This window comes from Camelus ferus, chromosome 22 (genome assembly GCF_009834535.1).
Source record: "Camelus ferus isolate YT-003-E chromosome 22, BCGSAC_Cfer_1.0, whole genome shotgun sequence".
NCBI lineage: Eukaryota > Metazoa > Chordata > Mammalia > Artiodactyla > Camelidae > Camelus > Camelus ferus.
This window is the reverse complement of record NC_045717.1, coordinates 3,708,029-3,731,664: the sequence shown is the minus strand read 5'-3', so window position 1 is coordinate 3,731,664 and position 23,636 is coordinate 3,708,029. Positions and strand designations below refer to the sequence as shown.

Genomic DNA, 23,636 nt, shown 5'->3' with positions numbered 1-23,636 from the left:
TTGATTCACATCCAGGTTCCTTCCATCTGTGACTCCATCACTTTCAACACCAGCTGCAAGCTACCAGAAAAGAGGAAGTGAAGACAATACAACTACTTCTTGAGCCTCCTGACACAGTCCAGATTTCTCAGTGGAGTGTATGACGAAGGCCAGCTAAGCTTCTTGTCCCCACCATGGTCTTTCAGCTGTAAGGCAGAGATCATAAATGTAGAGCAGGATATTGTGGCCTCACGATTCAAGGAACAGCTGGGAAGTGATGAGGACTAGGGCACTTTTAAAGAGGATGACCACTATTTTTAACTGTTGGTGTTGTGTCTCCTGCCCTACCCCCCGACCAAAACAAAACAAAAAAAAAAAGATATGATATAACCTCAGTGCCTCAGAATGTGACCTTATTTGAGACTAGGGTTTTTACAGAAGTAATCAAGTTAAAATAAGTTCATAGGGTGGGCCCTAATCCAGTCTGAGTGGTGCCCTTATAATAAAGGGAAATTTAGGCACAAAACCAGATGCATATAGAGGGCAGGTGATGTGAAAATGAACTCAGGATTGTAGTAATGCTTGTATAAGCCACGGAACACCTGAGCTGCCCAAAGCTAGAAGAGAAGGCTGCCACAAACCCTCCCCTAGTGCCTTCAGAGGGAGCACGGCCCTGCTGACACCATGATTTCAGACTTCGGACCTCTGGAATGGCAAAACAATAAATTTCCATTGTTCTGAGCCAGATGCTGTGGTACTTTGTTACAGCAGCTCTGGGAAACTGATATGGTTGATAGGTACTCAGATCTTTTTAAACACTGTTCAGGTCACGGTGGCTTGAACATAGCCTTTCTGCAACCTCTGCTGATGGGGAAGAAGGTATAGTCACCAACCGTTTCTCTCAAATCCACAGAGAAGTACAGCTGAAGGAGGGAGGGGCTCTGGCAGAGGCTACCCTCACCAGCCTCTAACCCAGGTGTAGAGGGAGCCCCCACCAGGAACTTCTGGTCTTGCCTCTTGCCTCCAAGCCACTTCCCCTCTGGGGGTCCGTCGCTCTATGATGAGAACAGAATCCCTATCTCACAGGCTTGTTCAAGGATCAGAAAGGATCAAGGCTGCAAAAGCATTCTGTGAGAGGTGGCCTTTTCCCCTGGGGCTGGGGGCTGCAGACAGAAACAGATGGGGACCCCCACTTCCAGGGGGAGCTCCTGGGTTTCCAGGGGAATAGCCCTCCCTTCTCTCAAGTCCATGAACCTGGGAAAGTTCTAAGCACAAACTGAGCCCTGACACCAGTTGTGGCTTCCAGAGAAATGAGAATGATAATAAATAAGTGTAAAAAGAGTTAACAACACACCCTTTAAGCCAAGACAAAAAAATACATCAGGAAGGCCAGTCACAATTTTGTGGACTGAAAGTGTGAGGGGCTAGGGCATAGGGCCGTGAGGGAACAAGGGGTGAGGGGGTGAGGGTTCCCCTTCCCAGCCCCGGGAGATGGGGAGGAACGGAATAGGCTGTGTAGCAGCTGCTGGAGGCATCCCCCCCCCCACCCCAGCCAAAACAGCTGCTCCTCCTCTGCCCGGCCCGGCCCCTGCTTTGCGGCCATGCTGGTGGCAGGCTCCTAGCGGGACAGCGGCGTCTGCTTCAGGGACATGAGCACCGAGCGCAGGCGGGACACATCTTTGCACTGCTTGCTGCTCTTGGGGTTGAAGTCACACAGCTGGGCCACCTTCTCCCACTCTGTGCCTGGGGTGTCCTCCTTGGATTCCTTCACAAAAGCCTCCTCAGATGCCCTGCAGGTGGAGATAGGACAGGTTTCATAGCTGTCTGCCTTCCCCCTGAATCAGTGACACTCTGCTTCCACTGGGCAAGGCTGCTTTGCCCTGTCTACTCCGGGGTACTCTGTCCAGATGTCTCCTCCCCAGCCCCGTGCCTTCTGACCTCAGGCCCCCAGGAACAGCCTGGGCAGCAAAGGAAGCCTAGTTTGGTCCTGCCTCAGGTCCTTTGCACTTGCTGTCACCGCTTCCCCGAGACCTGCTCATGGCTTGTTGCTTCTTATCACTCACATCTGAGTGCAGGGCTTACCTTCTCAGAAAGTTCTTCCCTTCTTGCCACTGCAGTTAAAGTAGCCTCCTCCCCCTGCCCCAGCACTCTCTGTTCAATACCACTCCATCGAGAGTGCCCAAATTGGAAGGAGGAGGGTATAGCTCAGTGGCAGAGTGAGTGCTTAGCAGGCATGAGGTCCTGGGTTCAATCCCTAGTACCTCCATTTTTAATTAATTAATTAAAACCTAATTACCTCCCAAAAAGGGAAAAAATTATTTAAAAAAAAAAAAAAGAGTTCCCAAATTGGAGCTCCTGACACTTAAAGGCCTTTGGAGGAACTAATACAGCACCTCAGCTATTTTCAGTGTTTCCAGAAACTGGGCGGAGATAGGACACTGACTAACCCCCTAAGTGACTGAAGCATCTGGGTCAGCATTCCCTCGGGGTTCTGTGGACCCCATTAAGTGTTCTGCTGAAAACAGCTGTGGTCAAACATCACAGCAGATCTCAAAAGAGGATCTTCAAGGCCTTCAATGCGCTGTGTGCATCACGAACCCCCGTGATAGGCACAGAACCTACCACCTCGCAAGCACGTTTGACTACAGGTCTCTTTTTAGCCCTGAATGACTGTTAACCTCTGTGGAGCCACAGCCTGGGGAGCGCTCCGTGGAAGTCTGTGCTTTTGGTTAGAATCAAGTTAGGATGAAAATTGGTGGTTTCTTCATCATGAGTTCTGGCTGACAGTGACAGAAGCCACTGTTAAGGAACAGTGGAAAAGCAAATATAGTAAATGCAATTTAGTGGACAAAACCTAACCATGGGAGTCATTAAGAGAAAGACAATAAGGGATTCTTGCGTGGAAAGGACTGGGTCTGTGTCCTGTTTGGCTAACAAGTGTCCCTAAAAGCCCCTTTCTCCTTGGAAGTGCCCCCTGCTTCTCAAGCAGGACCAGTCCTGCCACATGCCGGGCATTGGCTGACGGCTGAGAGCTCTCCAGGTGACCCCCACGGGGATCAAGGATGAGCTGGCCCTGGATCAGGTGTCCTACCCACTCCCCCCAAGCCCCGCCACCAGTGATCTTGCTTCCCTGTCCTGGGCTCGTTTCCTAACCTGTGAAGTGGGGATCAGCACCCCGCCTGGCAGATCTGTCTCACTGGGCTGAGAATTGAACAGAGCAGCAGGTGTGTGCAGGCTTGGGGAAAATGTAGTGCTGTGTAGATTCGGCTGGCCAGCGGGGCTGTGGAAAGCAATCCTAGGAGCTCTCCTTTCTGGGTCAAGAGGCTCCCCTCTAACCTCACTGCTCCAAGTGGGGTTCATGGACCAGCAGCATCGACATCACCTTAAAGTTTGTTGGAAATGCAGAATCCTGGCCTCACCTCTGCCTCTTGAATCAGAATCAGACAAGATCCCCTGGTGATTCACAGGCACTGGAAGTCTGAGAAGCACCGGTCTAGACTCTTCCTGTCCTCAGGACTCCCATGGGTGCTCCCTGACCATTTCTTCAGGCACAGTAAGAGCACTGAACCCCCTGTGGTGTTCCCCAGTGCCAGTGCCCCTCTGCCGTCCACACCCTCCTGCTTAAAATCTCCTCTGGCTCCCCACTGCCTTCAGGATCAAGTCTGAGCTTTTTAACACTGTACAACAGGCTTTTTGCAACCCTGCTCCAAACTGACCTCCCTGCCCCAGCCGCTGCAGGCAGATAAGTATTTCCGGTCTCCTGGCCTTTGCCTCAGCGACTTTTCGTATCCTCCCCACCCAGCACACTCCTTCTCACACTTTAAGGTCCAGCTGAAGGTCCTGCATCTCTGAAGCCCGCCCTGTCTCCCCCCACAGAGGGTGGCTCCCAGAGCCCGGCGTGGCCCTCCATGCAGCTCTTGTCACAACATGCTCCTGACCAGGAGCAACTGGAGGGGACGGGCTGTGTGTGTCCTATACCTGTCTGACCAGACACTGGCATTGGGTAAGTGCCAATAAGTACTGGACAGACGGGAGCGTGGACGGAAGGAAGGAGCGGAAGGCTTTTACTCTGGAGTGTCTGGTGTTCGATGAGAAAAGGGTTAGCCCAGACAGCGGCAGAGGCCTGCCAAGGGCGGACCCAGAGCAACGAACAGCAAATATTTGGCATCTACACACATGACCGTCATCATACAGTCATCACTGCATTTTTTTTTCCTTCGGCTTCACAATCCGCAACACACCATCCAGGCTGTCACTACCAACCAACTGGGGCGGCGTGAAAGGAGATCTCTGCCGTCTCAGGTCTAAAGTAGTCGCAGGACCAACTAGACCCCAAACCAGGAACACGTGAGGGGGCCCATGGTGGTCTGGGCAGGGGCTCGTGGCCAAATGCAGGCTGAAGCTCTGCAGAGGAGCAGTGCACTTGGGGGCAGGAGGAGGGGACAGGCTGCGCATTCTTTCTGCATTCAACATTTGTTTTGTTCAACAGAAGACTCACCCCACCTCCTGGGCCTAAGAGGCTCTCAGAGGGAGGGAGCTGGCTGCTCTGCCCTTGGCCTCTCTCACCTGGGGATGGCCGGGCATTCTTTTCTTTTCTCTGCCTGGATTTAGCCAAGCTGTCTCCAGGCACAGGAGATGCTCATTAAACACTTGCTGGAGAGATGGAGGTGAAGGTCAGTGCCTGTGCCCGCCCCGCGGGCTCACCTCCTGCTCTGATCATCGCCCCAGGCCCAGCCACACTCATTTATACCCCGCAAGTGGGAGACCAGAAACCGCACCAGCCACACACAGGGGCCTTTGCAGAGGAGCAAAGGAGACACGTACACGTAGCCGATGATATGAGCATCTGGCTGCTGGTAGAATGCTTTGTCAGCGATCCTTGAGGGAAAGGGGTTAGGTGGGGGAAGGCGGGATGGCAAGACAGACGGACACGCAGAGGGTTAAAGAGAAAGAGAGACAGCGTTAGTACCTCCAGTCGGGGACACGTTAGGAAGCACAGTTCTGGAAGGCTTGGCAAGTCTCCACAGCCCAGAGAGGAGAGCAGGGGAGCCTCCACCCACCCGAGTGGGTGGCATTTTCTAAAACTCAGCCCTGATCATGTTACACCCCATGTTTACAAACCTCCAGTGGCTCCCCACAGCCCAAGTCTGCCCAACCCTGGCATCTGAGGCCCTGCACATAGGAGCCCTCATTCCTGCCCTCTCTCCCACCATTCCCTGGTGCCCAAGACCCAAAGTCCTTTCATATCATGCTGTTCCCTGGTCTAGAATACCCTTGCCCATCCTCTGCCCTCTTTCCTGAAGAACTCCTCGTCATCCTCCAAAGCCCAGACCCCAGACACAGAGGTCCCTGCCCCTCCTACATCCCTTGCTTCCAGAGCCTTCCTGCAGAGGGTCCTACTCTCGAGTTCAGTTGTGCATGTGTGTTTCTGTCCTCTGAGCTCTTTGAGGACACAGACTGGGTCCTTCTCGTCTGTCTCCCCAGTGCCCAGCCCAGAGCCTGGCTTGCAGCAGCTTCCTGAACAGAAGTTGGGGGCTTCCCAGAGCCAGCCTTTCCCTTCCTGGCAGGGCTGGTACCTTGAAGGGCACAGCCTCAAAGGCCGGGGCTGCTGGGCTGTGTCTAGTCTGAAACCATTTCAGCCAAGGTGGTCTGTGGTAGGCATCTGCTGTCTTTCCTGCCCAAAATCTGTCCCTCTTCTTCCAGGAGGGGCATCCGGATTGTCCTTTGAAGCATCAGCTGCCTCCACTCGGTCCCTGTGGTTTGGGTGGGACTGGACCCCAGGCACAACCCAAGGAATGGGAGTACCGCCCAGGCTGGGTGCCACGGAGAGTCCCTCCCTGGGACAGTCACTGGGCCTGCGATGGGCCCGTGACCCACACCAGACCAGTGAAGGTCAGCTCAGCTGGAGCTACTGGGAGCAAGAGGCTTATTCCCACTGAAGTTGCCAAGAAAATAGCACAGAAGCCTGAGCTGCTGGTGGCCATCTTTGCCCCCCTCCCAGGCATGTGTGGCCAGGAGTGAAGGTCACAGCCAGGAAAGCAGAGCCGAGACAGGAAAGGTGAGCGCTGGCGGACCTGGTTTCAGCCCCTGCGCCCGTGGTGCCTGCAGCCCTCCCCCTGGTCTACCCAGTTACACGGGCCACTCATATCCTTCTATTCTTTAGCCACTCTGGGTCGAAGCGTTGCCATTTCTATCAGCAATAAAATCCTGCACGCAGCTCGGTTCTTCCCGCCCAGCCAGGCCTGTGTCCTCTGGGATGCTAACCATGGCCACGAGGGGCCGAGGCCTAGGCGTTGGCGGCTGGGCCCCAGGACAGCCTGGCTCAGGCTCCATTGGGTCCTGGGGCCTCATCTCTTAACTGATAGAACTCCCTTTTTCTCTCTCGTGGTGAGGAGGTGAGGGCTTAACAGCGCGCCAGCTCTGCAGAGTTCAGGGCTCCAAACTCCACAGGCCACAGAGGAAATAGCTCTGGGAGCTCAGCTCCTCCCTCCTCTGTTACTGCCACCAAATCACCCATTCTCGAGACCGTCCCCCACACTGTAGTTCCCCTCATGTCCCCACAGCCCGCTCATGTCCCCATAGCTCCTCTCATGTCCCCATAGCTCCTCATGTCCCATAGGTCCTCTCATGTCCCCACAGGTCTTCTCATGTCCCCATAGGTCCTCATGTCCCGATAGCTCATCTCATGTCCCTATAGGTCCCTCATGTCTCCATAGCTCCTTTCATGTCCCCATAGCTCCTCTCATGTCCCCACAGGTCCTCTCATGTCCCCGTAGGTCGTCATGTCCCGATAGCTCATCTTATGTCCCCATAGGTCCTCATGTCCTGATAGCTCATCTCATGTCCCCATAGGTCTCTCATGTCCCCATGGCCCCTCACCTCCCTACAGCCCCCTCCTGTCCCTGTCCCCGCTGCTGTCCCCACAGCCCCCTCCCTTCCCTGTCCCTGCTGCCGTCCCCACAGCCCCCTCGTGCCCTCACAGCTCCTCACCGGTTGTTGATCTTGTTCTTCTCCACTTGTTCACTCTGGCGCTGGTTCCACTCCTCCAGGTCCTTCTTGGCCTTCTCCCGCCACTCCTGCTCCATCACTTTGGAGGCAGCATCTGCGACCCCAGCAGGTGAGTGAGCAGCAGCTTTCCAGTAGGGATGTGCAGGCACAGCTGCCCTGGTCCGTCCCCCGCCAGTTCCCACATTACGGCGGCGCAGGGCCCCATACACCCTAAGGCTTGCCCGCTCCGACCCAGCGGGGAACCCGGGGTTGGGGGCGCCCCAGCCCGGCTCCCAGCCTCAGCCCTGCCCTCACCCAGCTCTTGCAGCCGTTTCCGCTGCTCCTCTCTCCATTTGCGGATGCTCTCAGGTTCCTGCGTCAGCCTGTCGGCCTGGGCGATTGCAGCATAGCCGTCAGCTGGACCGTTAGCCTCCTAGGACACAAACGTACAGCAGTGTGTCCAGCCCATCCACCTGCCCGGCTGTCTCTGATGCCCAAGCACCCGACACCCCTCCCATCGCAGACAACCTCACACCCACTGTCTCCTGTGCCCCTTCCCTGCCTCTGCTCTCACTGTGTCCTCCGCCAGCAACCTCTCTGTGCCTCACTTTCCTCACTATAAAATTCCAAAATAGCACCCACCCCATAGGTTAATATAAGGATGAAATGAGTTAAAAAGGGTAAAGAACTTCAAACGTTTCTTGGCACACGAGGAGTCCGCTATGTTTCTATCACTAAAGCCCCTCTCTATTATAGTTTTTTTAAATTGTTGACGGTTGAATTTTATTAATTTTTTTTTAATGGAGGTACTGGGGATTGAACCCAGGACCTCGTCATGCACTCTACCACTGAGTTATTCCCACCCCCTATATTTCTTAGGTTCTAGTCTTTCTTTTCTTTCTGTTTTTTGGGGGGTTATTTTTTGCTTTATTTTGGTTTTTTTGATGGAGGTACTGCAGATTGAACCCCGGACCTCGTGCATGCTAAGCACGCACTCTACCCAGTGACACACAGTCCCGAATGGCCTCACTTTATAATATGCTTACTGGTCCATTGTCTGTCTCCTCCATCTGAATGTCACCATTGTGACAGCAGGGACCTTGCCTGTCCTGTTCACTGCTATGTCCCCAGCACCCAGCACAGTACCTGGCACACAGCAGATACTTAATAACTGTTTGCTGAGTGAACAAGTGGCCCTGAGATGGCCACGGCTAAGACTGTGCAGGGAGGGAAAACTCAGACTCTGCAGCTGGACTATCTGGGTTGAAATCCCATCTCTACTGCCTGCTATCTAGGCGTGTAGCCGGGGCAGGCTGCTTCACCTGGCCTGGCCTCAGTTTTCTCATCTGAGAGGGGAATCATAATAGGTTTATTACTTCTAAGAGAGGTTGTGAGGGTTTGATGCTACGGTATTTGTAAGACATTTGAAAGGGTGTCTGGCATGGAGTGATGGCTCCGTGAATGGCAGCTAGAGTTACTATTATTATTCATTTCCATTTTACAGGGGAGGAAACTGAGAGGAGAGATGACATAACACAGTGGCAGAACCAGGGCCAGAGTCCAGGCCTCTGACTCCCAGCCCGGGGCTCTGCCTGATTCTCCACACCTCCTGCCAGGGTGGGGACTCAAAGCTCAGTCCAGCAAGGAGCTGGCTCCCTGTGGTCCTACAAAACTGAGACCTCTTACAATCCAGCGCCACCTCCTGCCACTCCCGCTGTGGTGCTCTGTCTGCTCTATGCATCCCCATCTGCAGGCATCCCCGCACTCATGCTGCCCCACCGCTGTCTGCTCCTGCAGCCTCCTCCCTCCTTCTTCCGGCTGATGAAATCTTATTCCATGCCCTGAGTTTCCATCTCAGAAGTACCAGCTCTGGGACCTTTCCCAACCCCCAAGCAGATTTCACACCCCCTCCTCCCTGGGCTCCTTGGCACGACCTTCACCTTCTACTGTGTGCATCTCCCCGCTGGACCATGAGCTCCCAGTGGGCAGGGCAGAACCTAGTTTATACCCTCTGAACCCCTGTTCCATCCTTTCATGACTCCCGGGGCTCCTCCTTCAAGCACTCTCCGAAACTCTCATGAACACTGGTGTTGTTTAATGTCTTCTCCCACCAACAGCACCTGTCCAGTGACGCCCACTGTCCGCACACAGCCGCTGCTCAGTAAGCAGAGGATGCGTGGACGGAGATCCCCGGAAGCAGCATATGCCTGGCTCAGGGGAGGTAGCTGGGTAAGCGTCTGCCCAAGGAGCTCTGGGCAGCAGGGTGAAGGAGCACACAGATGGGACATCGAGGCTGCATCTCTAGCTGTCCAGCGGGAGAGGGAAGGGCAGGTCCAGGGTGAGGCGGTGCAGCCTGGCTCCTCAGATCAGGCCCACCCGTGAGTGGGCCTGCACAGGGTTACGCTTCAATTTAGAGTCTCTTGTGACATCTCGAGGAGCATTTCCAGGGCCCTAATCTGGACAAGCTGATCACTGATGTTGGGTGAGCCCCACCCTGCCCACTTCCGGGAACAACCTTGTCCCGACGCCAGGCTACAAGGACCTCCGCCCAATCCTAGAGAATGTCCCATCTGCAGACAACGGCAGTCCCTTTCATGTCTATGTGTTTATCCAGGTGCTACATTTTGTTTCTTCTTGGCACTCATCTATATCTTAAAAGGCTGGTTTGTTCACGTTTACCATCTGCCCTCCCCGACGCACCCCGCCCCACCAAGCAGTGGCCTCCAGGACAGAGACTGCCTGTCTCTGTAATGTATCTAGGACAGGGAGGGCCTGGCTGTAGAAGGATTTCAAGAACATTTAATGAATGAATTAAATGATGATCAGGCTTGGGCACATGGATGAACAAGACAGCCCATCAACCGGGAGTCTGGCAGAAGGAGTCCCTCACAAATGAGAACCTGGGGTTCATGCTGTAACACAGGTCAGGAAAAGAGGAGGGACAAGGGGGGAAGTGACCCTTCTAGGCTGGGAGCAGAGCAGGCTGCGAAGAGATGGGGAAAGGGCATTTCAGACCAAGAGCCGGCAGTGTAAGGACCATGTGAAGCTGGTGCCTTTGGGGAAATCTGAGTACAGAGATGCTACTAGGCATGGAGGAGATGGGGCGGGAGAGGTGGGCTAGAGAGGGTCCTAAGGGCAGAACAGAACTCACCATCTCCATCAAGACTACCCTAAAATTAAGACTCACAGGTTATAGTGTTTTAAAGCCTACAGGAAACTTGCAATTATACGGTTCTCTTTGGTCTTTACAACTCTACATGGTGGGTTTTATTATCTTTATTTTATAGGTAGGAAAAGTCTAACTCCAAAGTTCCAAGTTCACCCAGGCAGGAACTGGCAGAGTCAGAATTCAAACTGAATTCCTGGGTGTAAACGTATTGGCCACACGTAGCCAATAGGGATCAAAGTCACTTCCGTGGCACATGATTTCTGTCTCCCTGGTAAGTCTACCTCCCAAGATTAGGACTGTGCCCCCTCCCACTGCCCACGCCCCACTCCCCATCTCTCTCTCACACCCACACCCGTACCCCGTCCTGGGTCCCTTAATGCCTACGTCTGGGATTTATAAGAAGCTTCCAGGGCTATACAGCACTCTTCTCAACAGACCTGGAGGGGCACCAGGACAAAGCCTCCAATCCCCATTTTACACATGAGAAATCCGGCTCAGAGCAGTGACTGATCCAAGGTCGTCCGGCAGGGAAAAGCCAGGAATGAAGCCCAGGTTGTCCTGAGTCCATCCAAACTCCTCCACTGCAACCTGCCACATCGCCCCAGTCTGGGTGGAGGAGGAGCCTCGAGAAACCGCTTAGACCCTCGGTGCTTCTCTCAGCCCCTAGAGCAGCAGCACAGCACATCCAGGGCCACTGTACAGTGCATTCCAAGCACGTCGTGTCCAGAGGGTGCCAAGCCTGGCCAAGCTGGGCCTGCCTCCTCCACCACTGGTCAGCCAGCAGCACGGCCCACTGAAGCGCTCTGGCTGGGAGCTGTGCCCAGAACACCCCTCACCCCCTGCCGCTGGTCCTCCCACCTGCAGGCACACCAGCCCTGCCCCTGTGGTCTCTTCAGGCTCCCTCAGCACACCCTTCTCTGCAGCAGGAGCCAGGCTCCGGGCGAGCCCCAGACTGAGTGCCTTCCCCTCTGTGCCTTTGCACATGCTGTTCCCGCAGCCAGGACCACCCACACCGCTCTGGGCAGCCTAGAAGCCCACTTCCAGCATCCCTCCCTGTTGCACCCTTTGACTTCAGTGCAGCATCTGGCGCCTGAGCCTGATTGGAGTCCAGCTCTTCCCACTGTGTAACCAGAGGGAGCTGTTAAACCTCCCTGCGCCTCTCCCTCCTCATCTGTACAGAACCTACATGGTAGGGGTGTTGGGAGGATGAAATGAGTTAATCCGTGTAAGCTTTTAGGTGGTACCTGACACATCGTTGAGAACCCAGTCTCCTGGGTCTTGATACCTGCCTCACACCCAAACCCCTGCCGTCCTGTGCTGCCCCCTCCCCCCTGCCCCCTACACCCCATCTTTCAGGTCTCCGTCCTCTGTCAGAAGCAAGCTCTTTGAGGACAAACACATGTTGGATTTGCCTCTATATCCACCACCCTGAGCCCAGTGTGCGGCTGGCGGAGAATGGGAGTTGACTAAGTGGAGGAATGAGGGGCCCCCTGCAAAGTGATGTGCGATGTGGCCGGCGCAGGAACAGCCTGGGACACGGAGTCAGAGGGGCTGGCCTTTAAGTCCCCTCCTGCCACTCACTGGATGCGCGACCTTTGACAAGGCCCTTCCCTGGGCTCCTTGGGTCTCACCACCCGTTAAGTGGGAGTGACAACACCCCACTCCGGCTGCGAAGTGGGACCCGTGTGTGATAACCGCCCTGCGACTGCGGTGCCCTGCAGCGGGTGTGCACGTGCCAGGGCGGCGGAGCTGCAGGGCTCGGTGTCGCCACGTGGCGGGCCCCGAGCAGGCCAGTCCGGGCTGCGCCATCACCACAACCAGGAAGAACACAGCCATGCTGCCAGCAGACCCGGTCCTGAGAAGCCATTTGCTGGCTCCCCTTCTCTGGCCACTCCCGACTTATTTTCCTGCCCCGACCCTGCCAGTGAGGAAACTGGGTCAGCTACTGGGGTGCTGGCAGCCCAGGAGGGCTCACCAGGGGCTGCAGGAATGCTCTGAGCCCCTTCCAAGCTCGTCAGGGGAGGGGAGGGGTGGGGAATGGCTGGGACCAAAAGGCAGGAGGCTACGTTCAGGACCAAACTGGTCTCAGACCAGCTTCCCGACCCCTCTCCTGAGGGACCCCTGTGCTGGACACTGGGCACCACCACAGTCCCTGTGACTCCAGGGACAGCCAGGAGGAGGAGGCACACCCGATCTCTGGCACTGACCAGCTGAAGCTAAGCTGGGCTGAGCTGTTGATTCCTCTAAGTAGCTCAGCAGGGATGACGGCAGTGGGTGGGGGAAGGGGGAGAGCGTGTTCGGGAGTAGGGAGCCCTGCCGGGCCCTTCTCTCCCTGCCCCTGGCAGCATCAGGCAGACTGGAATGGGTGTGGGCGGGCTTATCCTCGGGGCTTGTTGGGGATCAGGTTCCTAGCTGGACCCCCTAGTGTCCCGTAGGCTTCCAGAAAAGATTAAGAAAGGTAGCAAGAAAGTTCTGCCCAGGACCCTTAAAAGCATGCGGCGTGCACAGGCAAGGCTTCTCCCCCTACAGCACAAGACAGACCCTGCTCTAGGCTCCATACTGTGGAATGTCCGTGGGGGCAACCCCCCTGCAAGCCGGCCGCCACGGCCCGCCCTGTCCAGCAACACAGGGGTGGTACAAAGGGGATCAGATCAGGAGCAGGAGATCTACATGAACCTGAACTTGGCCACTAAGCTTCTGAGTGATTCACCTCATCTGGGACCCCTCCCCATTCCCTGGAAGGATGCTGTGATAGCACAGATGTGAAGCGATTTACAGATAAACATACCTGGGGTTATTCTTGGTAGCAGTGAGAATAAGAGTCCCCGCTGAACTTGGGGAGGAGGCCCAGGGCTCCTCAGATCCACTAAATACACAGTGAGCCCGGGGGTGAGGAGGGATCAGACCTCAAGATCCTAACGTACAGCAAGGGTGGTGTTCTAGGTACTTCTGCGGTCCCAAGCGTTATCTCCAGGTCCAAGGCCACTTTAGGATACAGATCTTCTGGGTCACACGAAGTCCTTCTGAGTGTGCCCAGGGAAGGGGCAGCCTGAGTCTCAATGCTCTGCCAAACCGCACAGGTGTAAATGCCGCTTATTTGATGCTCTCAAGCCCAAGGAGACAACGAAGTTCTTCAAGTCCCAGAGACTGACTTTTCCAGCTTGCTGGGAGTTGAGTAATTTTCCAGAAATGGGGCTTGGCCAGTTGCCCTGTGTAAGGTACCGGCCCATCCCTCTTACATAAGAAAAGTATTGTTTGTTCTCCCTGAAGATTTAGGAGGCCAGCTCCCCAACCGGGCAGAGCTCAGGAGATCCCGCAGCTGTAACCTCAGTGGTCAAGGGTCTCTGACCCAGTCCAGTGGGAATTAAGGCTCATCCAGTGGAGGCTTGTCCCCACCCAAGCATCTGCAGGTGGGGGTGGGGGTGGTGAAGGACTGTTGCCATCTGTGGGGTCCTGGGGATGCCATTTGTGGTCCAAGTTCTTTAAGTACTTTTAAAATGGTTTGTATATTATGAGGGGAGGGGGTTAGGTGGGTACAGAGAGAAGAAGTTTTTAACTAGAAATATCTTTACTAGCCAGATTTTTCCTGGTTTGTGTGTGTGTGTGTTGCATGTGTGCTACAGGATCACTACAAAGAACTGTAAAACAATCCAGTGAAAGTAAAAGCTCTTTTCTTAGCCCCATTCTCCCATGACCTCAGGGCTAACCACTGTTAACAGTTGGTGCACATCCTTTCAGATCTTTCGTGCAAACATATTTCTAAAAGAAAAAGCAGGACCATACTGTGCATATTACTCTGCAAGCTGCTTTTCCATTTACGATTTTATGAGCCTCTTCTCATTTCAATACAGAAAGCTCTGATTGCTTTTTTTAACAATGGCATGGTTTTCCAATTGACCTACCCAGGTCCCTGATGCTGGGCACTTAGGTTGTGTCCAGTTTGTCTGCTCTTGTAAATAATCCTGCAAAGAATCCGGATGTCCTTGTTCAGTTAATTCCTTTAGGAAAATTCTGAGAAGTAGACTCTCTGGATCCAAAGCCTGCCCAGTTAAAATGCTCAGACGTGGTGGAGATGGCCACTGGGTTCAGCCTCCCACTAATGGCACCCACAAGTGCAGCGCCCTGTGGTTCCTTTAGTCCATGCCACTGTGGGCCACTTTATCTCACCCTATGACAGCTGGACATCACCACGGGCAATCTGAGGGCAAACCCCACTGACCCTTGTCTCTAGTGGTCCTTATTTTTCAACCCCTTCCCCTACACAATTTTTTTTTTAATGTCAAAACCTTTCTCAATGTCCCCATCCCAATGAACAGAACATGAAGCCCGAATCCTACCAATGATGGGGGCCATAAGTTTCTGAAACCCAGGCAGTCGGTCCCTCCCCTCGTGAAGACTGAATCTTGCTTACCTGAAACACATCTCCGTTGACTGTGGTCCCCATGTCCTCAGAACCTGCTAGAAAGAGAACAAGGAGACAGCATAAGTCATTACTCAGTTTATTGCAAGCAGGGAATGGTCCTACATTAGCACCCAAGCCAACCTCCATACACGCCTGTGTGTGTATTCACCCCCACACATGCAGACATAACAGATACATACATAACCTGGGCTCAATCCTTGACCGTTCACAAAGCCTTCTCCCAGGCGTGATCACATCTGATTTTTACCACAGCCTTGTGATAAAGTTATTATCAACCCATTTTACAGATTTTCAAACTGAGGCTCAGAGAGGCTACATGATTGCCCAAGGTCACCCAGCCAGTAATAGCTCCTCACCCACCCGAAATGAACTTCCCCTCAGCCACAGCTGGGAATGGCCCGATTGTCGGTGGAGCCTGTGCCCAGTGAGCAGGCGGAGGTGCTGGAGGCTCAGGGCGGGGTCCACGAGGGCAGGGGAAGAGGGACCTGCGGGTCTCTGCCTGTCCCTGTGGTGCCTTGAGCAATGGCTCCACCTGTGAGAGCAGGAACCACAGCCCCTACCAGGCAGCACCTGGCCTATTTTCCCCCTCCTGCCCCTCCCAGAAGGATTGCCTTCAACAGTGGCTCTTCCCTGTTCCTTCCCCGACATCTGATTAGTCACAAATTCCTGTGGCTGCTGCTGCAAAGGGGACCCTCAGAGTTGCCCTCCGCCCCCTGCCTGGCCCACGGGTGCAGCTACTTTGGTGTGTCTGCTCTGCTAGCAGTGGGCACCTGGAGGGGCACACCTGTGTCCTTATCCCCTCCACTGTCTTCCCCAGAGTCAGACACCATACTTGCGACTCAGGAAGAGCTCAGAAACTATTTGCTGAATAAATAAATGAATCAGTGCAAAAAAGAAAGAAGGAATAAGCAGCTTCTGTCCACTCCCAGGCCTCCCTACCTCCATCTTCACCCTCTCCCGAGTCTCTTTCAAATCACCCGCCAGGGCTGATGTTTTGAGAAGCACACGCTTACCTATGTCACTCCCCCAATTAACAAGTAATGAACACAAACCAAAAAGAAATCCTCTTCCCAGGGACCACGGCGGCCTGTAGGACCTGCTCCTTCCTTGGGGACTCGGCAGGTGCCGTCCCCTCCATCTAGAAGGCTCTCCTGCCTACTTCTGCGTGGGCTGCTCCCTCACTCCCTTTAGCCTCTGCTCCAACATGGCCTTATTAGAGGCCTCTCCTGACCACCCCCGACGTTCATCGTCCAGCACCCTTCCTGCCTCCTCTGGGCAGTATGTTCTCTAGGGCACCTACCCCCACCCGATGTGTTTATTTCTGTATGTGTTTATTATCTGTCCTCCCCGCTTGAATGCACCCTCCATGAGAGCAGGGACTTTGTTTTGCCCACTACTGGGGTCCAACATCTAGAACAGTGCCTGGCACACAACAGGGGCTCTATAAATATTGGTTGAATGAGGAGCTTTACAATCTGGCCCTGCCCCCTTTTTCCTGCCACTTCCCACCAGTCCCTCCCACAAACCCTATTCTGGCTTCCTCCTTCTCCAAACACACCACGCCACACCCCAGGCCTTTATTCCTACTTCCCTCTCTTAAAGAATGCTCTTTGGGACCCAGGCATTCTCTAAGGCCCAATTCACAAGTCACCTCCTCTGGGAAGCCCTCCACGACTTCCCCTACTTCCCTGGGCGCTGTTGGAAGGTCTCATCTCTGGGGCATCCCAGAGTACTTTACAGCACCCGCCTCCCACCCTCTGATGCAGTCCCAAGGTCGCACACCCCTTTATCAGGTTCTGTACCCCATTCAGTTCTCAGGGGTGAGCAGTAAGGGTTGGCTCAGTAGAAGCTGAATTGCTCTTTTGGGCCCCACTGTTATCTGCAAGGCCTGAGGACTCTCAGAAATGCCTTTCAGCCGAGAGCCCCAGGAGGCCACATGAGATTATCAGACGGCCCAGTATACTTCACCAGCCAGCCAGAGCTGTGAGCAACACTGACAGTGCTTTAACCCCATGGAAGTAATCCCTAGCTGATATAAATTACAATCAACTGTTTTCAGAGTCATCGGTGACTGATTTTACCGCCATGTCAGCTGTCCTCCTTGCTCATTCAGACAAGAGTTTCTCCTGCATGGGTGGCCTGGTCCCTAAATCAGGTGTGCTGATGGGGTTTCGGTGGCAGCATCACCTGCAAAGGGGCTTCTTCTCCTGGGGCACCTCCTCCACCAGGGCCTGGAGTCCGTTTATGAGGATGCCAGTCTGTGCACTTGGCATTTCTGGAGTGGAAGTTATACAGCCCCACTCCACCCTGCCCGGTCCCAGTCTCAGGCCCTTCGTCCGCAGGAGCTGCCAGGTGCCCCTCTCTGGCCTTCAGAAAGTGTCTTCCCTGTCTCTTAGTCCCATGAGCATGCCCTGGAAATGAGGCTTCAGCCTCTTTGGGAATCCACACACAGCCACACACAGGATTACCAGTCTGTTCCCACAAGTGCTTTCTGACTAGCCTATTGCACATTGATAACCACGTGTGCACACTCTGAAGCCAGCAGAACAGGGGCTCAGCAGACCCGAGCCCCAGAAATAACCCCTTGGGTGTTGCTTCCCTCAGATCCCTGACCCCTTTCGGAACAGGGGCAGACAGGATCCAGAACATTCCTGGGAGTTTACTGAGGCCCATCAGGGGAAATGAACTTGCCAGGAAATGACTGGGCAAGTCAAGGGCAGAGCCAGGCTCAGCGCTCAGAAATCTGGGTGTGAAAATGTAAACCTTCTGGGCCCTACCCAAGGCCGATGAATGGAAACAGCGTATCCATTGCTCAGGCTGGCCACGGTTCCAGCCCCACAGGAGAGTCTCAAAGTGGCTCAGGCTCAGGTCTACCCAAAACACTGTTTCCCCAGGGGTACCTGGGGGCCCGATGTCAGGGCGCTCAGCGCTGGGGCATCATTTAAGAGATGAGACTCAGAAGTGATGAGCGGTACTGGCTGTGGGAGCCAGCTTCCGCCCAGGCACATTTTCTCCGCCTCATCCGGGCTCCTGGCATTCATCACTGGGCAGGGAGGATTACTTGCTCAGTACCATCTAGGCCGAGGAGGGTCACATCAATTCCATCCTGTCTGGCCATCTATTGACCCTCCATCCCATAACACCTTCCTGACCCCCATACCCCACTCAGCAGGGCAGCTGAGCGTTGGCAGCTTCCGTGGTTCTAAGTCTGGGAGACTGTCAGAGGGCCGTGTCCCAGTTTTCCTACCTGCCACCACAGGTATGGGGCCAATCCGTGCACCACCCCTGCCGGAGAGGGAACCTCCCACCCAGGCTGTGAGCCCCTGGAGGTCCAGTGTCCTGGGAGAGGTTCCAGCCTGCTCAATGCCCAGAGGCCTCTGGCTTCCCTCTGCCTGACTTCTCCCTGCTTCTCTCTTAGGTGGTATTGACGTCGACTCTCCCAGCGGGGCCTCTCCCAGGCCAACCAGACTAGGGAAACGGTTGTCTCGGGGTGGGGGTGGGGGGTGGACAAATGAATACGGGAGAGTGAACGTAGACCCGCATTTCCTAGGAATTCCCTGGGATGTGTGAGGGTCCGTGCTGAGATGCTAGGAACTGCTGCTTCTTCAAAAGACCTCTACTGCTGGCTTGGGTGGGTAGCAAAAGACCCCCTTCCCTACCTCTACATCCCATCACTTCCCAGGGTGGTTGCCACAGCATTTACAAGAACATGGAGCCCAGAGTTGGGAGGCCTGGGATCAAGTCCCAGATCTGTCACTCACGGCTATGTGACTTGCGGCAAGATACTCAGGCTCTCTGGGCCTCCAGTTTCTCATATGTTACAAAAGCTTTGTTATGTTTCTCATACCAAGGGTATATGGAGATGCTTCAAGCTCCTCAAGCCACAGGAACTCATACTCATTTCTGTATCCCCAGTGGGCCTGGCACATAGCAGGTGCTCAGTTAATGTTGAATGAATACAATCTTGACTATAAGGAGCCTTATTTGTAAACATTAAAAAAATGTAAGCTTCCACTTAATTCCAACAGGCCCCTAAACCCCATCAAAATGACATTAACTGGAAGCAAGGGCTGTTTTGGATGCAGCCACAAAAGGTGACATCTACTTTTAACCATTTTAAGAAAAGATCTTTCAAGAAAAACTGAAGCAGGAATGTTGTTGATAAACATGCTATTGCAAGGACCAGGCCCCCAAAACTGAGTCTGACGCTAACCATGATAACCCTGCACCACCTTTGGAAAACCATTAAGCGGCAAACCCCAGGAGGACAGGTCTACATCTGACTGAAGCCCTCCATGCCCCTGCCGCCACGCTGGTGTCTAACCCAGGGCCAGGCCTATGCGAGACACAGTGCAGAGGGCTTAGAGTCTGAGAGAAATAGGTTTAAAGTCCTTGCTCCGCCACTTACTAGTTGTTTCAGGAGAATACCTTCCGAGGCTCAGTTTTGCCATCTCTGACATGGGTTTTATAATCTATATGAAACGATTAAATGTAAGTAAAGCGTCTAGATCAGTGACTGCAGGAGGGCAGGTGGTCCCTGAGGAAGGTTTGTGATCTTGGAACAGCCAGTGTCCCCTGCTTTCCCAGTGGTAGGAAGAAGCTAAGTCTGAGGGGCAGGGAGGTCTGGGGTTCTGCCCACACCTGCAGGGCTCAGCCTGGGGCAGCCAGCTTACAGGAAGGCTCAGGAGAGACTCACAGAGCTGGACTGCGTTCGATCCCAGAGCCAGGCAGTAGTGGAGTTGGCGTGGGGATGAAATGTCATGATGAATTTCTATCCTGGGAGCCACCAGATCCACAGCCCCAGGCGGGGCCTCAGAGGGGGATCTCCAAGAAGATTCGCCCCCATCTCCCCCATTCCCTTCTCCCCCAGGCCCCCCTCAGGTACACACACAGCCCCAGGCCCGCTCCTGCCTGGCCATTGCAGGCCCTCTTCACTCCCGCAGGGCCCTGAGCCCGGGACCGCGCCGGCCGGGTACCCCGGATGCCAGTCCCAGGACGGACCCCCAGTCTCCAGGCCACCGAGCTGACTCACCCCCACTCGCGGGTCCCGGCTGCGCGAGGGCCGCTTGGCTGCCGGCAGCTGCCCCGAAGCCCTCGTCATTCTCTATGCCCGCGATCTCACTCTCCTGCTGGGCCAGGAAGGCAGCCGCCGGGTCCTCCTCGGCCGCCTCGGGGGCCCCGCTCTCCGACGACGAGAAGAAGCCAAAGTCATCAGCCATTTTCCCCGCGTCTCTGCTGCAGCGTCCGCCCGGCGCTCGGCTCTGCCTGGCGCGTGCCCCGCGCTGCGCCCGGCGGCCGCGACACTGTCACCCGAGCCGCCCGGGGGAGCCGGCCTCGGCGGGGACAGGCTCGGCGCGGCGGCTCCGCACTTCCTCTCCGCCACCGGACCCGGCTCGCCTGTCACTGCAACTGCAGGCGGGAGGAGCCGGGACGGGAATGCGGTGATGTCACCGGCCGAGGGAGGGGGCCCGCAGGACGGCCGGAGGTCGCCTCGCAGCGGCCGCAGGAGGGCGGCAGCAGGACGGCGGCGCAGCCCGAGGGGCCCGGAGGCCCCGGCGGCGCTCTCCGCTCCCGGCCCGCAGAGCGCATCTCCAGGACCTCGGGACACGGCGCAGCCGCGGCCGGCTCCAGACGCGAAGCGGACTGGACCAAGTGGCCAGAGCGCGCACAGGGCCACCGCGGGCGGGCAGCCCGGGCCTCGGGAGGAGGTGGTCGCTGCGCAACCTTGCTTCTGACTCATTCTGCCAAAGTTTCTTCTCCCAAGCTGGGCAGATATGATGAATTCCATTATGATGAGCCTTGGAGTGGTGACATTAAGTCTCGCGGCTTCATTGCATCTTTCCTGCAAGTCCAGGGCCTTTCCCACCAGGCCGTGTTGCTTTCGTGCAATTCGTATACATTTCTCTCTTCATTTGGAGAGGCTTCAGCTCAGACTGCCAGAGTTTGTGTTACCTGAGCCGGTCTCTGCTTGGAGGCTGGGCCCCTTAAATGTCCCTTAAGAATGAACCAGCCTGAGACAGGCTGACTCAATGTAGCCAGGCAACCTGCCTCTCCTCCACGCAGTCACCTTCAGTAAATAGTCTCCAAAATATAGTAAAACTCAGCGTTGGTCATGGGGAGATTACAGTCTAGAAGACCAACAGATGGCAAATGACCAGTCTCAGCACCCTGGCCTAAGCTGACGTTTAAACACGGTACTGGGGGGCCCAGACTGGGATTTTCCCTTCCTGATTTGAAACTTCAAGATCAACTATGAACAGGAAGGGAGAAAGGAAAGATGCACCCCAAGCCTGTGGGTAGCGGTGCTTTTCAGGGGTAGGGAGCAGAAGCAGAATTGGGCTGAAGGGCAATTTCGGTTTTGCACAGTAATACTTTGTTGCAGTTTTCACTCTTACAGTGAGAAAACAGTCATTTATCAGCTGCATGAAAAAGAACGAAAGACACGTCCAGCCCTGCACAACAGTCCAAGTGTTGCCAGTAGATGTAACCGGTGTCCAGGTTCTTGTCCCGTCCCAAAAAGAATTCAGAGACAAGATGCTAGAGGTTAAGAAAGTAAAGTGAGGATTTATTAAGGGATGGAGAGTACACTCTCAAGGGGATTGCAGGTGAGGGGCTGCCCTGATGTTTTTGTTTGTTCGTTTTGGCAATTTGGTTACACAGAGTGTGAAAATGAATGGGCAATACTCATTAGGGAGGGAAGGGTCTGGGGTCATATTCCCTGATTTTCATCCCAACTCTACCTTCCCAAAGGGGGGAGGGATTTTTGTCCTTATTTCATCTAGATCAGAAGTGTCATGGCCTCGGTGCATGATGGGTACTTCTAATCTGCAAGGCTAATTTTATTGTAATGAGGGCATAATAAGCAAAAGGTTAAATTCGGACACTGGAGATTCCTGCCTTTTCTCACCTTTTTTTGTCAGCCTCCAGGGCACTGATCACCCTAAAAGGTGTGACTACTTAGCCCAGAGGTTTCTGCTTTTCTTGCTCGGCCCAGGGACCCACGGTGCTTACAAGATGTATGGTTTCCTGTATTTGGCCCATGCCCCTCATTTCTGCCCAGTTCCTGCCATTTGACCTGTCCCCCTTTCTCTGCTCATATTGAGGTATCTGCCTGCTCTAACACAAGCACAGCATTCCTCCATCATCTATCCCACATTTCTTTCTCCATCCCCCAACTGCAGGCTCATGTGCTGAAAAGACCTCAAAAGTATGCTAGTTTAACAAAGCAGTCATCAGTATTAACTCCAGGTTTTGTGGAGACAGAAGGACTATTGAACATGTCTACGCACCCATTGTGATCTCCCCTGGATGCTTTGATTTGATTCCCGGAGACTTCAGTCAGTAACTCAGGCAACACTACGCTGCATATAGAGGTGCAAATTCACTGCAAGCGTTCTTCCCAACTACTTCCTCCTTCCTTCCTGCTCCTTCCTAATTTAGCCATCAGCAGAATTTAGCTCTATGCTTAATTGATACAAATTACTGGTCCAGATCATTCTGCAACCATGCTTGCTCTTGTATGTGACTCTTACTCTAAAGCATTCATATTAAAAATTATTATTAAAATTATATTTTGAACCATGTAGCACTTCTTTGTGATAGAGATTCCCAGTTTCTCGACACCTCCCGGAATATCTTTGGAGGTCTCTAAATACAGTTCTAGCCTTCTAATTCTCCATCTAATTGTGAAACTCAGTAAAGGTCAAAAGACATCAATAAATAACGTTGAGTAATGATAAGAGGCAATCTCACAGAATCAAAATTTTAACTTACGAAGTCTGAAATGGAGAAATGTTTAAGACATTTTAAATGGAAAATTTCAAGCATGCAGAGAGTAGAAAGACATAATACAGCTCCACATACCAAGTCCTGAACCTCGATATTACCAACATGTAGTCAGTCTTGTCTCATCCACTGCCTTTATTCCTCCCTATGTATTATATAATTTCATCTATAAACCATTCACTACGTTAACTTCTTTTTTTTTTTTTAATTTTGGGCTTTTAAAAAAATTGTGGGTAAAAAAACACATAAAATTTACAATCTTCACCATTTTTTTAAGTGGAGGTACTAGGGATTAAACTCAGGACCTCATACACGCTAAGCATGCACTCTACCACTGAGCTATATGTACACCCTCCCACTTTACCATTTTTAAGTGTACAGTCCAGTAGTGTTAAGTACAGTACCACATTTTCTTCATCCATCCGGCCCTGGGCATTTGGGTTGCTTCCACCTTGTTACTATGTATAATGCTGCTGTTAACACGGATGTGCAAATCTCTCTTTTATACCCAGGGACAGAATTGCTGGATTATATATTAATTCTATTTTCAAGTTTTTGAAGAATCACCATACTGATTTCCATAGCTACTGAACCATTTTACATTCCCACTAATAAGCTCCTTTTATCTTTTTTTGATTGGTTGATTTCCTTTTCAAGTTTTTTTTTTTTTGACATAATTTCAAACTCACAGAAAACTGCAAATAATTTCCATAGGCTTCTCACCATATTCCTTAAATGATAACATTTTTTTACTACATTGGCTTTTTTCTTTTGTCTTCTCTTTTTCCTAAACTGTCGCTGTGTAAGTTGTAGACACCATGTCCCTTCAGTCCCAAATATTTCACTTTGTGTTTTCCTAAAAATAAAGACATCCATTTACATACCCACTATACAATTATCAAAATCAAGATATTAAAGAGTGGAGAGTATAGCTTAAGTGGTAGAGTGCATGCTTAGCATGCACAAGGTCCTGGGTTCAATCCCCAGCACCTCCATCAAAAAACTAAATAAGTAAGTAAACCTAATTACCTTCCTCAGAAAAAAAAAATCAAGGTATTAATACTGATATAATACCATTATCAAATTAACATAACTTACTCAGATTTCACCAAATTTCCCAACAATAGAGGAAAACAAAATCCCAGATTAGATATTGCAATCAGTTTGATCTCCTTCAATCTAGGACAGCTCTTCTCTTTAAATAAAGAGAGTCTCTTTTATGACATTGACCTCTTGAAGATTACTAGTCAGTTACTTATTTCACCCTTCAATTTGAGTTACCTTGGTTTCCTC

At 53.1% G+C, this 23,636-nt stretch overlaps 1 protein-coding gene across 5 annotated transcripts; it reads right to left on the bottom strand.

Annotated features, from left to right (window-relative positions):
* Window positions 1-1,275: 1,275 nt before the first annotated feature.
* On the bottom strand, window positions 1,276-19,997 carry CLTB (clathrin light chain B). 5 transcript variants are annotated; one of them, XM_032465050.1, is made up of 6 exons: window positions 19,591-19,997; window positions 14,547-14,590; window positions 7,282-7,399; window positions 6,970-7,081; window positions 4,804-4,857; window positions 1,276-1,769 (listed from the first exon to the last, which is right to left on the bottom strand). In XM_032465050.1, the coding sequence occupies exons 1-6, from the start codon at window positions 19,775-19,777 to the stop codon at window positions 1,598-1,600; spliced, it is 687 nt and encodes a 228-aa protein (XP_032320941.1). In that variant the 5' UTR covers window positions 19,778-19,997; the 3' UTR covers window positions 1,276-1,597. The 5 variants fall into 5 exon arrangements, with proteins under 5 accessions (XP_032320941.1, XP_032320940.1, XP_032320945.1 ...); XM_032465049.1 differs by having other exon boundaries at window positions 14,547-14,593; window positions 19,591-19,994; XM_032465054.1 differs by lacking the exon at window positions 19,591-19,997 and adding an exon at window positions 14,919-14,989 and having other exon boundaries at window positions 14,547-14,593.
* Between the last annotated feature and the right edge of the window lie 3,639 nt (window positions 19,998-23,636).

Excerpts from the sequence above, each read along its gene's own strand:
- CLTB (XM_032465049.1), bottom strand. The coding sequence starts at position 19,777 with ATGGCTGATGACTTTGGCTTCTTCTCGTCGTCGGAGAGCGGGGCCCCC. Across the intron at positions 4,858-6,969 it reads AAGAACAAGATCAACAACCG|GATCGCTGACAAAGCATTCT; the intron begins GTGAGGAGCTGT and ends CTTTCCCTCAAG. Across the intron at positions 1,770-4,803 it reads GCTCATATCATCGGCTACGT|GGCATCTGAGGAGGCTTTTG; the intron begins GTACGTGTCTCC and ends CTCCACCTGCAG.